The following is a 16,195-nucleotide window of genomic DNA, read 5'->3' on the forward strand; positions in this document are numbered from 1 at the left end:
GGTCTTTTGTTGTTGCAGATTTCGGAAGCCTCTTTCAGAGAGTGGCTGTGGTGGGGTTTGATGGGGTGCCGTGGTGGGGTTTGATGGGGTGCTGTGGTGGGGTTTGATGGGGTGCTGTGGTGGGGTTTGATGGGGTGCTGTGGTGGGGTTTGATGGGGTGCTGTGGTGGGGTTTGATGGGGTGCTGTGGTGGGGTTTGATGGGGTGCTGTGGTGGGGTTTGATGGGGTGCTGTGGTGGTCTGGAAAATGCTGAAGCAAATGATTCTCTCTCTCTCTGCTGTAAACATTTCATTTCCTGGCTGTGGGTGTGCTTTAGGACTTGGCCAGTCGCCTGATGTGAGCTGTTGAAAGCCACAGGAATGGAAGGAAGTGTTAATGACATACCACTGAGTTCTCAAATTCCTGTCTGTCTGAACCCTTAGCGGGGACATGGAATCAAAGGAACAACTGAGCTGTGAGCTTAAAGCAGCAACTGTGACTGCTACACTGCCCCTGAATTTTACTGGATGTTTAGGACAAGTGGGGGTTGAGTTGGGGTGGGTGAGGGGCAATGCCCTTGGGGTGCTCAGTGCGAGGCTCTGGGGCACTGTTGCTCATTTTAATAAAGCAGCCACTCCAAATTGCCACCACTGGAGACCCAAAAACTGGGAGCAGGAAATAGTCTGGGGTTACTTGGAATGTCAAGGCCATCAAGGGGGATAACCTCATTGAGACCGGGGGAGTGGGGAGGGGGCAAGGCCCGAGACCGGAGGGGGCCTGGATTCACTTTGGGAGAGGCCGGAAAGGTGGGAGCATTGCTGCTCCTCCACCCACTACCAGAGTGAGATGGAGCTGGGCAGGAGCAGAGGGGACTTCAGACCAGTGTGTGGATTCGGCCCTATCCTGAACCTCCCCCAGGCGGCGTTTTCCCCGGAACGAGGCTGCTGAGTGCTCATGGGGGCATCATTGGGAACAGCAATAAATATCAGGCTGAATTCTGCTGGAAAAATAGAATTGGGGAATGATTGGAAAAATGTGAGAAACTAATTTTTCCCTCCATATTAATCTTTTAGTCTTTGATTTTTTTCACATTCTGTTCAATCTTGTACCTGCCACCCATCCTTGTGTAACTATATGCTTTTTCTTTCTTTTTGATCCTGTCTTTAACTTCTTTAGCTGACCGTGGATGATGGGTCCCATTGGAATGTTCCTTTATCATTGGAATGCATCTATTCTGTGTGTTCTGAAATATCCCTTTAAATATATGCCCCTACATCCCTATTGACTGAATGCTTAATTCCATTCATCAGTTCACTTTAGCTGGTTCCATTTCATGCCTCATAATTGCCTTTAGTTAAGTTTAAAATTTTAGGTTTTGACCCACTATTTGCTCCTTCAGACTGAGTGTAAAATTCAATCAAATGACTGCTGCTACCTAGGGGCACGGGGTGGCACACTGATTGGCACTGCTGCCCCACAGCATCAGGGACCTGGGTTCAATTCCCGGCTTGGGTCACTATCTGTGTGGAGTGTGCACATTCTCCCCGTGTCTGTGTGGGTTTCCTCCCACAGTCTGAAAGACGTGCTGGTTAGGGTGCATCGGCCGTGCTAAATTCTCCCTCAGTGTACCCGAACAGGCGCTGGAGTGTGGCGACTAGAGAATTTTCACAGTAACTTCATTGCAGTGTTAATGTAAGCCTACTTGTGACACTAATAAATAAACCTGTGGTAAACCACTGTTAAGCTTATTGCCTGTGTGTGTGTGACATGCCTGGACATGCCCCTGCCGGCCCTGCCTGAGACTCCTCTCCCCCTGGTCCAGGTATAAAGGTGACTGCTCCCCACCCCCTGCCTCAGTCTCTGGACCAGTTCATCAGCATGGGTGTGCTCCAAGTCTTTTGCGAATAAAAGCCTATTTGTTCTTGCATACAAACTAGCCTTTGCTTGATTGATAGTGCATCAAAACCTTAAACCTTTAACTTTAAACGTTAGATGTCCCAAGCCCTGGCACTGGGCGGCAACTAGAGGCAAACTCGCAGTTTCAAAGGAAAAACTCTCCAGGTGACACACAGTTTGTGAAAGGTAGTTTATTATCAGTTGTGTATGCATGTTCAATGACTTGTTGATATCCCTGATGGACAGGCAGGAGCTGCAGGATAGGTGGAGGTAACATGCTCTGTGCAAAGTGACGGGACAGCCTGAATGCACTAAAGGGCTGAACCTGCCTTCACACAGCTTCAGACCAGACCTGGCAAGGAGTGCCTGCTTTTAGACCTGATCTTCACTCAGCCGTTCTCTCCCCAACCCCCTCCTCGCCACACAGGATATCTGAGAGCTTAGACAGTAAAAGCGATTAACTAGTAATATATACAGTTCCAGCGTGTGTCGTGATGGTTCAAGTTAGGTAAATGACTGGCAAAGAAATAGGTTTAGCATTTTGGTAGGAATCCTCTCCAGGCAACAGGGGCCCAACCTAGATCCCTGGGTGAACCACTGCTCCTTGCCCCTCTTCAATGAGAGGCCTGGTGAGAGTTCCTGGTAGTCTCTGTTTGTAACTCCCCTCGTGATGTGTGTGGGAGGGAGCAGGGAGGGCCGGAAGTGAACGGTGAGGAGGTGATGAGTGAAGAGGAGGGGAAGATTGGAAATAGAGAGAGTGAAGGGGAGGCGGTGACAGCAGGGAGTGGAGTGGCTGACACGAGGGGGAAGGAGCATGAAGGAGGTAGTGAAGGGGTAAAGGTATGAGGTGGGGGAGGGAATGATGAGTGAGTCAAGGGGGAAGTGGGTAAAGGAGCAGAGAGCATGATGGGGAGGGCAAGTGAAGCAGGAGAGAGAGTATGAAAGGGATAGGGGAGAGAATGCGAGGAAGTGATAGTACCAAGGGAGGGGAGATCCCATGGGAGGGGAGTAACATTTACAAACTTCACTTAGCTAATTTGAACCAACATACAATTACATGGGCAAAAATAAAGCTTTGCAAACATCATTTAGATGAGTTTTTGTTGAATGTGCATGGACCTCAGGTATTGGATGATATCCTCCCTGATAATGGACACGGGAACCCGAGGAAACCAACGTCGAACAACTTTGCCATTGGGGCCAATGAGAAACTTCTCAAAATTCCACTTGATGTCAGAGAGTTTGAGGGGTTGCCAGAACAGCCTGTCGGTGTTTCCAAAATTGTCTCCCACTGGAGGGCAGGCATTCTGTTCAGAACAACAACAACAAGGATATACGGTTAGATCATTGAAAGTCATGGCTAATCTTCCCTCACCCTTCCCTCTGACCTCCTAACCCGCCACACCTAAGAAGGCAAGATCATAGAATCGCAATTAATTCCCAAACGTCCCTCCACATTGCAGCTTGGACATGCGTCACCTGCTCCTTCATCATAGCTGAGTCAACCTCCTTGCTCAGAACAACCTTCTCAAGTGCAGCCCAATTGGTTGCTAGCTTATCCACCATCTTGGATATTAGCTTCCTTCACCACCAGTGAACTCAGACTGCAGGGTATACCATCTGTAAGATGGAGTGCCATTTACCAACCCTTTGTCCTCTAGACCTGCTAGACCATTAGAAAGGAGTGATGTACATGAGGGTACAAAGAGAAAACCTGTTAAAGAACAATGGAGGAATTATTAAGCTCCTGGACATACCTTATCTGCCAATTAATAGGGCCCAGGAGATCGAGAGCAAGTAAGTGATGAGATATCCACAAAGGTCTATAGGTATCTCTATCAATTACAGAGAGACAATCGGTTTTATATTGACGAGACTGAGCCTTTAAGAAATGTATTTGAGTCATGTTTCTGTACAGGGTTTTTGTTCCTTGCCTGTTCGAACACCGGTGCCACTGGATCTGTAACCGGCAGCCTCTGTTGTTACTGCAGCAGCATAATTGCTCCTCGTTGCTCGAATGTTTGTTTAATCTGGACTAATGCTGCACGGTTATTTTAGTGTTCCCCTGGGGTTTTGCAGAGTAGGACTTGATTAGATTGACTGACAGAAAAATCATGTGAGTGGGTGGAGCTAGGCTTACACAGAGAAATCATGGTGCTTGGAGTTGCGAGAGAGCACTGCCTCTTTTTCTCTCTCTGCATTTGGAGACTGGGATCTACCAGGAAATAAGTCTTTCTCGAAGGTTCTGCTGCTTGGAGGTGGATCTTTCCTTGGAGGTTGCTGTATGAGAGTTAGAAGACGGGGGTCTGGATCTCTGTCCAGAGGTGCTAAAAGGCTTGAAATCTCGCATCTACATGAGCATATCTGTTTCGAAAAAGGGATTTATGTCTGCTTACATTGGAACTTTCACGATAGTTTGATGTTAAGAATTTGACCTTGTCATGTTTAAGTATTTCCAATTGGTAAAAGTTATGCTAATTCTTTTTGTTTCTTTTAACTATGTTGTTAAAAATAAAGTTTGTTTTGATAAAAGCTTCCTCGTGGGTCAATTGAATCATACCTGGAGCGGAACATCTTATGCTCACCCTAATGCCAAAATTTTTTTAAAAAACTTCATAATATAACTTGTTTCTGATCTGGTCCCTAACAATACAGCTTGAGGGATGTCCCTCTGCAAGAGTGGGGCTAAGTGAGAAGGCAGGCCTCCATGAGCTACCGGAGTGTTTGCAGGCCAATCGCAGAAGGAAGCAGAGTAGTGATAATATGTGCGTACATATGCTGCCTCACAGCACCAGGGTCCCAGGTTCAATTCCGGCCTCGGGTCACTGTCTGTGTGGAGTTTGCACATGCTTCCCGTGTCTGCGTGGGTTTCCTCTGAGTGCTCCGGTTTCCTGCCACAGTCCAAAGGTGTGCAGGTTGGGTTGATTGGCCGTGCTAAATTGACCCTCGTGTCAGGGGCATTAGCAGGGTAAATGTGTGGGATTGCGGGAATAGGGCCTGAATGGGATTATGGTCGGTACAGACTCAATCGGCCGAATGGCCTCCTTCTGTACTGTAGGGATTTTATGATTTGAAAATGTTATTTTGGAGCAGGAGTAGGCCATTCAGCCCCTCGAGCCTAGTCCCCTATTTGATAAGATCACGGCTGATCTGTCCAGGGCCACAACTCAACTTTCCCATCTACCCTTTGACTCCCTTGTCAGTTAAGAGTCTGTCTAACGCAGCCTTCAAAATGATTCGATAATCCACTTCTCTCTGGCAGAGAGAATTCCCCAGACTAACGACCCTCTGAGATAAAGATTAAATGGGAGACCCTCTCATTTTTAAACTGGTTTTGCTAGTCCTAGTTTCTCCCATAAGGGGAAATATCCGCTCAACATCAATTCTCTTATCTTATCCGAATATCGGTGTGAGTAGTGACAGTCTCAAAGACAACAAGGAGGAGGAATTCCTGAAATGTGTGAAAGGAACATTTTGGGATCAGTGTGTTTTCCGTCTAATGGATCTGGATTGTTTGGACAGCAGAGAAGATCAAGAGGAAATTTAATCGAGGTGTTCAAATTCCTTCAGGTTTTTTGATCAAAGCAAATGAGAAGAAATTGTTTTTGCCGGCAGAAAGTTGGATAGGAGAAGCTTGAAGAATCAACTGAGGCAGAAGAATGCAGATTTTTGGAAATTCAATTTCAATCTATTATCCATATGGAACTTCCTTTCGGGTAACATTTGCTCAAATGTTCAAAAAATTACATATAAATGGATAACAACAATAAACAAAAGAACATTGCCCTATCGCAGTGATCTAACTTTAAATATAGAAACATAGAAACTAGGTGCAGGAGGAGGCCATTCAGCCCTTCGAGCCTGCTCCACCATTCAATATGATCCTGGCTGATCATGCACTTACAGTATCCCACTCCCACTTTCTCCTCCATACCCCTCGATCCCTTTAGCCACAAGGGCCACGTCCAGCTCCCTCTTGAACATATCTAACGAACTGGCCCCAACAGCTTTCACTGGTAGAGAATTCCACAGGTTCACAAGTGAAGAAGTTCTTCCTCATCTCAGTCCTGAATGGCTTACCCCTTATTCTTAGACTGTGACCCTTAGTTCTGCACTTCCCCAACATCAGGAACATTCTCCCCGCATCTAGCTTGTCCAGTCCCATCAGGATTTTATATGTTTCTATGAGATCCCCTCTCATTCTTCTACATTCCAGTGAGTACAAGCCCAGTCGATCCAATCTCTCTTCATATGTCAGTCCTGCCATTCTGGGAATCAGTCTGGTGAACCTTCGCTGGACTCCCTCAATAGCAAAAATGTCCTTCCTCAGACAAGGAGACCAAAACTGCTGCCTGTAAACAATTCCTATACAGAAAGGCACAAACAGGTTCAGGAAATTTGTCCCGTATCTAAGGGACTGTAGCTTTTTCCCTGAATGTATCCAACAGTAAGACCGGCAAAAGCACCATAGATAACAAAAGGAAAAGTTATTTTTTAAATGTGAGATTAGAAATGGGAATGCGCTGCCTGGTGGATACGGGTTTAGTAGGGAGTTTCTAAAAGGGTTGGATAAATATTTCAAGGCCGAAAGCACATACAGAGTACGGGGAAGAACAGGAGAGTGGGACTAACTGGATTGTTCTTTGAAAGAATTGGTGAAGTGTTGATGGACAGAATGGCCACCTTCTGTTCTCTGATTCTACAAAATGGGCTGTTTCAGCGGGGGAGCAATTGGGGAGTAGTGATCATTACAGACAAAGGAAGAACTGAATGTGAAAATACTCAGCTGAAGGAGGACTAATTTCAGTGAAAATCTTCTGGATGGACCAAAGTCAAAGGCTGGAAGATAAAACAGTAAATGAGCAATGGAGGCAAAGAGGTGATATTTTGGGGACAGACTAGACACATTCCCATCATCATGAAGGAAAGGAGCATCTCAAAGTTTCTAGGATGAGTTGAGATATAGAGGTGTGAATGAACGAGATAAAGAAGGCTTCTAATAAATGTCAGGTTCAAACTTGGAGATGGGAACAAAAGGTGGAATATACCTTGGGGTTGGGTGGGAGCTGTGTGTGTGTGTGTGTGTGTGTGTGTGGGGGCGGGGGGTTGTGGGCGGAGAACTGGGTAAAGAATGGAAAGAGGAAAGGAGAGAATCAGAATAATTTGTGGCTAGCATCGAACAAACGGAAACATATTTTAAAAAAGTATAAATAACAAAAGGTTACTCCAAGGCAGAATGGGACTATTTAGTGATCTTAGGTGTGACCTTGTGGAGACAGAAGCATCTGCCTTCACAAAAGTGAAGCTGCCAATGTAAAGTAAATGGGATGGGGTCGGATTTACAAATAGGAAAAGCAGTTCAAAGTAGAAACTTCATCAGGGAAATATGAAAGAGGTGTTTGAAATTATGGCCATCCAATAGTGCAACACTTTTCTTAGTACTGACCCTCTGACAGCGCATCACTCCCTCAGTACTGACCCTCTGACAGTACATCACTCCCTCAGTACTGACCCTCTGACAGTGCAGCACTCCCTCAGTACTGACCCTCTGACAGTGCAGCACTCCCTCAGTACTGACCCTCTGACAGTGTGGCACTCCCTCAGTACTGACCCTCTGACAGCGCAGCACTCCCTCAGTACTGGCCCTCTGACAGTGCAGCACTCCCTCAGTACTGACCCTCTGACAGTGCGGCACTCCCTCAGTACTGACCCTATGACAGTGCAGCACTCCCTCAGTACTGACCCTCTGACAGTGCGGCACTCCCTCAGTACTGACCCACTGACAGTGCGGCACTCCCTCAGTACTGGCCCTCTGACAGTGCGGCACTCCCTCAGTACTGACCCTCTGACAGTGCGGCACTCCCTCAGTACTGACCCTCTGACAGTGCGGCAATCCCTCAGTACTGACCCTCTGACAGTGCGGCACTCCCTCAGTACTGACTCCACAGTATTTGGGAGGGGGTGAATTGGAAAATGGTGATAAAGGAAACGTTTGAGAATGAATTAGAATCTGTGTCGCGCTTACCTTCAGATAGGTGAAGTGCTCCTGCTCATTTTCACCATTCACATCCCCTTTCTGGAACAGCTGAAAGTTTGGCACAAACCCATTGCCGGGACGGATATACCTGCGACCAAACGGCAAGACAGTGGGTGTAGAGGCGAGAGGAAAACATTTGTTACTGGTGCTTAACCCTTTGGCATTGGCCACCAGGAGCCCTGTCAGAGCCAGCAACCTCTGGAAACCACAGCTTCCCCCCATCTCTCCTGTGGGGTACAGTGCTTTCCAGCACCTTCCTCCAACACGGCACTTTGTGACTGAGGGTTGTCTGGTCGCTCTACCCCAGAGGGGTTCACTGCAGCCTAACCATTTCCTTGCCTTTATGTCACACTCCTTGGATTGAGACAAAAGTATTATGGTATTTGCTACCAAATAAACCTGTTGGACTTTAACCTGGTGTTGTGAGACTTCTTATTGAGACAAAAGGGGCAGGAATGCAAGTTGATTCATTCCTCTCCTTGGGTAACATTTGCTCAAATGTTTAAAAAAATTACATATAAATGAATAATTACATGGCCTACATCTGAGTCGAGACCCACAACAGTGTGGTTGACTCTCAAATGCCCTCGGGCAACTTGGGATGGGCAATGAGTGCTGGCAAGCCAGCGACGCCCATGCCCCATGAATGAATTTTTAATAACGAAAGAACACTGTCCTATCACAGTGATGTAACTTTAAATATGTCTTAAAACCTATTCCAAAGCATTAAATAACCTTTGACTCCCACCCCGAGTGTGAATCAACACCCTGTGAACAATTCCGATACAGAAAGGCTAATTCTCCTGCCTCGCCACTGTCCCGGGGTCAGGCTGGTGCTGCCCTTTCCAACAGGTCTATATCCTGGGAGTTCCCTGACCCCAGCGTCGTCCATCTCAGGAGAGGGCTGAACAATGGGGAGGAGTTAACAAGTGGTATTATTTCAGGGGGTGTTTGCACAGAAGTTGGCCTCATGAGATTAAGTGGGTTGTTCGCGCGTCTCTGATTGGAGCCAATGTACACGGGCTGTGGTAGAAGATGGGGGTGCCAGGTATATGCGCACACACACACACACACACATACCGCTCCCTCTCATGTTGCTACGACATTAGTGATTGTGTGGCTTTCCTGATACCTGGCTTCACCTCACTCTTCCATATATGACCTTCTGAGTCCTCTGCCCAAGCTCCAGATGGGGCACTATCACACCCCCACTTCTCCACAATGCCTGGTTCTGTGGCACCTTTTCTGAGGTTAGTCTGTCCCAGCAGGATTGACACAGGGAGTGGATGGTCCACCTACCTCAACAAGGAAAGGATCTCATAGTCTTCTCCCGGTTCTTGTTTACCAAACTGGTTGGATGGAAATGCAAGGATTGTGAAGCTGAATGAATTGAACTCCTCGTGTAGTGCATTCAGTTCTGGCGAGGAAAAGAACATTCCTTCTGACTACATTTCAATGCAAATTTGTTTTTGCAATGTGAAGATCACTTTTCCCTCCCCCTTCAACGAGCATCCTCCCCACCCCCAACTCCCCGAATAAGAAGTCTGTCGCCTTGGCCAGTTCTATTTGAGTTTCTTCTTTTTAATTTGTTGTCTGGGATGTGGTTCACGCTGAGAAAGTGATGTCCCCAATTGCATAGGAGTTACAGCACAGAACAGGCCATTCAGCCCAACAACTGCATGAACCTTCTCCTATCATGCTATATTTACTCCCACCAACATAACCTCTCTCCCTTTATAGAGTCCCTACCGTGCAGAAAGAGGCCATTCAGCCCATCGAGCCTGCACCGACAACAATCCCACCCAGGCCCTAGCCCCGTAACCCCATGTATTTACCCTGCTAATCCCTCTGAGGGGCAATTTAGCATGGGCAATCCACCTAACCCGCGCATCTTTGGACTGTGGGAGGAAATCGGAGCACCCGGAGGAAACCCGTGCAGACACAGGGAGAACGTGCAAACTCCGCACAGTAACCCGAAGCTGGAATTGAATTCAGGTACCAGGCGCTGTGAAATGGCAGTGCTAACCACTGTGCTGCCCCTCACGTGTTTATCCAGCTGCATTTTAAATGCAGCTACTCACTTTCACCACTCTCTTTGGTGGCAAGTTCCACAGTCTCCCCACTCTGTGGAGAAAGGAGTTCCTCCTCAATTCCTGTAGGATTTACTAGTGACTAGCGTCTCTCGATGGCTCGAGTTTGGGACATCCCATAAGTGGAGACATGGAGGGGGATGTTACACCCACGTTCACTACGAGCGCAAAAAGCAGCGCGGGCACAGGATCCCACGAGAGTCGGGAAATGAGATTTGCGCCGGCGAGATCTTCTTTGCCGATTTTCCCCACCCCTCGCCCTTTTCCTGGTCAGAAAGGGCGGGAACATCTTTTCAATACAGTATAATACACTGCCATCTAATTAAAACGCTTCCTAGGTACATGATCCCTCACCCCCCACCACCCCCACCCCATCCCCCCTTCTCCCCCACCCACCCCCCACCACCACCGCCACCCCCCCCCCCCCCCCCCCCCCCCCCCCCGCCCCTCACTGAATATTCACACTGCGTTGATGTTTATAACAGCTACTTAAGAACAGCAATCAGCCGAGGGAAACCCACCAGGGGCACCAAGGGAAATATAGCCCCCAGTACTCAGTGGGGGGGGGAGGAAGAGGGACATGCCAGAGCACTGCCCCCTGGAAGAGCTAACCTGGTAGTTTCAACCTGCGCCAGGAGATAATGATGTGGAGATGCCGGCATTGGACTGGGGTGAACACAGTAAGAGTTTTAACAACACCAGGTTAAAGTCCAACAGGTTTATTTGGTAGCAAATACCATTAGCTTTTGGAGTGCTGCTCCTTCGTCAGATGGAGTGGAAATCTACTCTCCATCTGACTCCACTCCATCTCCGAAAGCTAATGGTATTTGCTACCAAATAAACCTGTTGGACTTTAACCTGGTGTTGTTAAAACTCTTACCAGGAGATAATGCCAGGGCTGGGCCCACTGGGGAGCCCCGAGGTGGGGGGGTTCCCCTTATGTGTGTTAGGGGGAAGGACCCATGCCTGTGAAAGGGGGGAGTGCCCCGGTACTTCAGCGATGGTGCGGGAAGAGAACCCATGATACTCCCGTGCTGGGGAGAGGGTTGCCCTAATACTTATGGAGTGGGGGAGTGTCCTCTGTGTCTGTGGGGGGCGTTTAATTTCAGCGCTGATCACGGTGCCCTGATCTTTTGCCGGCTCTATCAGGCCCCACTCCTCCAGCGCGATGCCATCAACCAGGCTGGACAGGCACGATGAGCCAAAGGTCCTCCTTCTGTGCTTCATCATTCTATCAACTGCAGCATCTGGCTTGAATCTAGTTTTTGCCAAGTTGTAAGCACTGTTGAACTGCATGTTGCTTTACTATCTGGATGCTATCTTCAAACAACAGTTTGGAGAACCGTGCTACCACGTGGAGTGGCTGAAGCGAAAGCCATCGATGCAATTCAGGCTAAGCTCGATAAGCACAAGAGGGAGACAGGAATAGCTGATCGGGTGATTTGAAGTAGGATTGGAGGAGATTGGTGTGGAGCACAAATACCAGCACAGGCATTGGGCCGAATGGCTTCTTTCTGCATGGTATGTTCTATCCAATCTCAGCATGGAGCAGGAACTGGCAACACATCCTCACCTTTGTACTGGTACGTCAGTCCTCAGAACGAGGCTACGTTGAGGACCAGGACGGTTTTCCCAACGTATTCCTGAAAGAGGACACGTCTACTCCCATCTATAGTCGTTGCTCCATAGTCGTGGAAGGAGCCGGGTGCTGAGCTGTTGCAGTATGAAACCTGGAAATGAATGAGGAGAATGAAGGAGCAAGTATCACTGCAATGACCTCTCATGACCCTGCTGGAGGTATGAACGAGTCCTTTCTGGTGTCCTGGTCCAATATTAACCCCTAACCAACATCACTGGTCATTATCTTATTGCTGTGTGCGGGATCTTTTTGTGCACAATTTGACCATCATATTTCCTACATTATGACCGTGACTATGCTTCATTGGCTGTCTATTGCTTTGGGACATCCTCAGGTTGTGAAAAGCATTATAGAAAGGAGAGGTAATCCTTTACCTCGGTGGTTTCTCACATCCAACTGATTATGGACGAGGAACGAAAAAACTGGGACCAATTGGACATTACTGTCCACAGAACTGGGGCCTAACAACTAAAAACTTGCATTTGTGTAGCACCTTTCAGGATCTCAGGGTGCCCTGCCGTGTTTCGCAGCCAATCACTGTCGCAAAGTGAGAAACAGGCCTTCTTGCTGCACACAGCGAGCTCTGACAAACAGCATTGCAATGATGCCCGATTCATCTCTTCCAGCCACGCTGGTTGAGGGGTAAATATTGGGCTGTATTTTACAGAAGCAAAGCCAACTCGTTCCACACCAGCACATCCCACAGCCATACTCCCTGCAGTGGCGGGGGTTGGGGGGGGGGTGGGTGCTATCTGGCTACCAGTGGGACTTTGGATGTCCCGTTCCTGGGAGCGTTCGGCTAATCCAACTGGCCAGCAACATGGTATACATGCCAAGGTTTCATTAGTGGGAGCTGGAGGGACAGCAAGCGGTCCCACGGAGGAGGCCGTGTGGATTTCGGAATGAGGTGGATCCGGGGTATTAGGTGGGGAGTGTGTTTGACCAGCTTAGGAAGGAGGATAGAGGTGAGACTTGTGGGTTTTCGGGAGCAGGTTGGCCGGGAGAAAAGGGTTATTATCTTAAGGGGGCAGTTCCACAATACACAGAGGGTACACCCCCATCCCCTGAAGATAATACCCACCTTCCTTCCCACCCTGTTAAAAATATCTTAACAATAATGGCCAGCCCCCTCCCACCTGACTGGGGGGGGGGGGCACAATCTTACATCAGCATGGGTAGCGTATTATTGTGGTTAATTGACTTGTTAACATGCCTACAAGCATACTTACAGCTCAGCAATCTTACTCATTTACAATATTCATATGCATGCACTTTAACACTCATTGAGATTGTAATATATTCTCCCTTACTCTTGCATAACTAATCTTCATTTCCTTTTGATACTTACTTGGAAATTATTCAATTTTGCCCTCTCTTCACACACAACCACCTATCAGAGAGAGGAAACCAGTTTAAAACACCCCATGATAAATCTCAGCTGTGGATCAATAGACTCTCCACTGGAGTGAAAGAGGAGAATGAGAGGCAGAGAGGAGATGGAATTAGAGGAGAAAGAGGGGATGTAAAGAGAGGAAGACTGAAGGAAGTGGGGGAGAGAGGTAGAGAGAGAGAGGGAGTTAGAAAGAGAGAGAGGTAGAGAGAGAGAATAAGGGAGTTGTGAGAGAGAGAGGAGGGAGCTAGAGAGAGAAGAAGAATAAGGAAAGAGAGGAGGAACGGTGGAGTGTGAACGGAGAGAAAGAGTAACGCAGCAGGAAAAGGAGGAAGAGAAAAATGAGAGGTGAGAGAGGAAGACAGGGAAGATTGGGGAAGGAGAGAGCAGTGGGACAGAGAGAGAGAGGAGAGGGAAAGGAGAGGGAGAAAGGAGGAAGGAGGGGGAGAGAGGAGGCAGGGAGTGAGAAAGAAGAGGAAGGAAGGGAGAAGGGACGAGGGAACAGATTGTCAGTAACACTTCCATCACGGAAAATGTTTCATCTGCAAGGACAAAGAACATTCTGGCAGAATTTGTGTATTTTAACAGGTACTGTCCCTTAAAGGGTTAATGCAAGGATTCCGATTACTGCTGTTCCTGGAAAATCATGATGTGGAGATGCCGGCTTTGGACTGGGGTAAACACAGTAAAAGTTTTAACAACACCAGGTTAAAGTCCAACAGGTTTATTTGGTAGCAAACGCCATTAGCTTTCGGAGCACTGCCCCTTTGTCAGATAGAGTGGAAATCTGGTGTTGTTAAAACTCTTACTGTGTTCCTGGAAAAGACAGCATTTCACAAGAAAAGGCAACTAAGCAGTTTTAAAGAGGTTGGAACTCTCTCGACCCTGGTGCAGTGTTTACTATGTGGTGGATTATGACTTCGGAAAAAAACCAGGCCAGGGAAACTGGTTTGGTTTTGTTTCTGGATGAATACAAGATGAATCAACTGCTCAGGTAAATAAGACCACAGCTCCTGACCCAGTGCAACGCAACAAGTGAATGAGAGTCGTTCCTAAGTTGCTCTATGTGCTGTTACTGAGTGTCGGCAGATTTTCCTCAAAGTCCGCCCGAAAGGTAGTGGGAGAGTCATCGATAGTTTCACAGGGCAGCGCCCAGAAACCAACTGTATAATTTAACTGGTCGGTGCAACATCGTGGGCCGAAGGGCCTGTTCTGCGCTGTAATGTTCTATGTTCTATATATAAGATGATTAGAGGTTTAGATAGGGTGGATAGTGATAGCCTTTTTCCTCTGATGGAGAAATCCAGCACGAGGGGGCATGGCTTTAAATTGAGGGGGGGTAGTTATAGAACCGATGTCAGGGGTAGGTTCTTTACCCAGAGGGTGGTGAGGGATTGGAATGCCCTGCCAGCATCAGTAGTAAATGCGCCTAGTTTGGGGGCGTTTAAGAGATCCGTAGATAGGTTCATGGACGAAAAGAAATTGGTTTAGGTTGGAGGGTCACAGTTTTTTTTTTTAACTGGTCGGTGCAACATCGTGGGCCGAAGGGCCTGTTCTGCGCTGTAATGTTCTATGTTCTATGTTCTATCATTTCACACACTCCATCAGCTATCATAAGACCATAAGTATCGGAGCAGAATTAGGCCATTCGGCCCATCGGGTCTGCTCCGCCATTCAATCATGGCTGATATGATTCTCATCCCCGTTCTCTACCTTCTCCCCATAACCCCTGATCCCCTTATTGGTCAAGAACCTATCTATCTCTGCCTTAAAGACACTCAATGATCTGGCCTCCACAGTCTTCTGTGGCAATGAGTCCCACAGAATCACCACCCCCTGGCTGAAGAAATTCCTCCTCATCTCAGTTTTAAAGGAGCGTCCCTTCACTCTGAGGTTGTGCCCTCTGGTTCTAGTTTTCCCACTAGAGGAAACATCCTCTCCACGTCCACTCTATCTAGGCGTCTCAGTATTCTGTAAGTTTCAATAAGATCCCCCCTCATCCTTCTAAACTCCAACGAGTACAGACCCAGAGTCCTCAACCGTTCCTCATACGACAAGCTCTTCATTCCAGGAATCAGTCTTGTGAACCTCCTCTGGATCGGGAACTGATAGCCAAGTTCCGCACACATGAGGACGGCCTCAATCGGGATCTTAGGTTCATATCACACTATCTGTAACCCCCACAACTTGCCTGGGCATGCAAAATCTCATTAGCTGTCCTGTCTGGAGACAATACACATCTCTTTAACCTGTGCTTAATGCTCCCTCCACTCACATTGTCTGTACCTTTAAGACTTGATTAGCTGTAAAGACTCGCATTCCAATCATTATTCTGTAAATTGAGTTTGTGTCTCTGTATGCCCTGTTTGTGAGCAGACCTCCCACTCCATCTGACGAAGGAGCAGCGCTCCGAAAGCTTGTGTGGCTTTTGCTACCAAATAAACCTGTTGGACTTTAACCTGGTGTTGTTAGACTTCTTACTGTGTTTACCCCAGTCCAACACCGGCATCTCCACATCCCCTCCAAGGCCAGCACATCCTTCCTTAGGTATGGGGCTCAAAACTGCTCACAATATTCTAAATGGTGCCTTATAGAGCCTCAGCAGTAATCCCTGCCCCTGTATTCTAGCCCTCTAGAAATGAATGCTAACATTGAATTTGCCTTGCTAACTGCCAACTGAACCTGCATGTTAACCTTAAGAGAGTCCTGAACCAAGACTCCCAAGTCCCTTTGTGTTTCAGATTTCCGAAGCCTTTCCCCATTTAGAAAATAGTCTACGCCTCTATTCTTCCCACCAAAGTGCAGAACCTCACTCTGCCCCACATTGTATTCCATCTGCCACTTTTGCCCACTCTCCTAGCCTGTCCAAGTCACTCTGCAGCCTCCCCACTTCCTCACCACTACCTGTCCCTCCACATATCTTCTTTGTATCATCTGCACATCTAGCAACCATGCCCTCAGTTCCATCTTCCAGATCATTGATGTATATCGTGAAAAGATGTGCTCCCAACACTGATTCCTTTTCCCTTGATCCACTGACTTCCAATCTTGCAGCAGAATTCTTCTATTTTCTTTTAGTGTGTGTGTGTGAGAGAGAGGGGATGGGAATGAGAGGCGGGGGAGAGAGAGGGAGTGGAAGGAATGAGGTCAGAGAGAGAAGGGGC

General features: G+C 47.7%; 1 protein-coding gene across 1 annotated transcript; it reads right to left on the minus strand.

Moving 5' to 3' along the window:
* Positions 1 to 2,051: 2,051 nt before the first annotated feature.
* gpx3 (glutathione peroxidase 3) lies at positions 2,052 to 13,031 on the minus strand (the record flags this gene model as incomplete). Its single annotated transcript, XM_078208187.1, has 5 exons — positions 2,052 to 3,182; positions 7,901 to 8,000; positions 9,212 to 9,329; positions 11,576 to 11,732; positions 12,990 to 13,031. Coding segments are annotated over 5 exons (636 nt in total), but the record flags the coding sequence as incomplete, so codon positions are not given.
* Between the last annotated feature and the right edge of the window lie 3,164 nt (positions 13,032 to 16,195).

This window comes from Mustelus asterias, unplaced genomic scaffold (assembly GCF_964213995.1).
Source record: "Mustelus asterias unplaced genomic scaffold, sMusAst1.hap1.1 HAP1_SCAFFOLD_3286, whole genome shotgun sequence".
Lineage (NCBI taxonomy): Eukaryota > Metazoa > Chordata > Chondrichthyes > Carcharhiniformes > Triakidae > Mustelus > Mustelus asterias.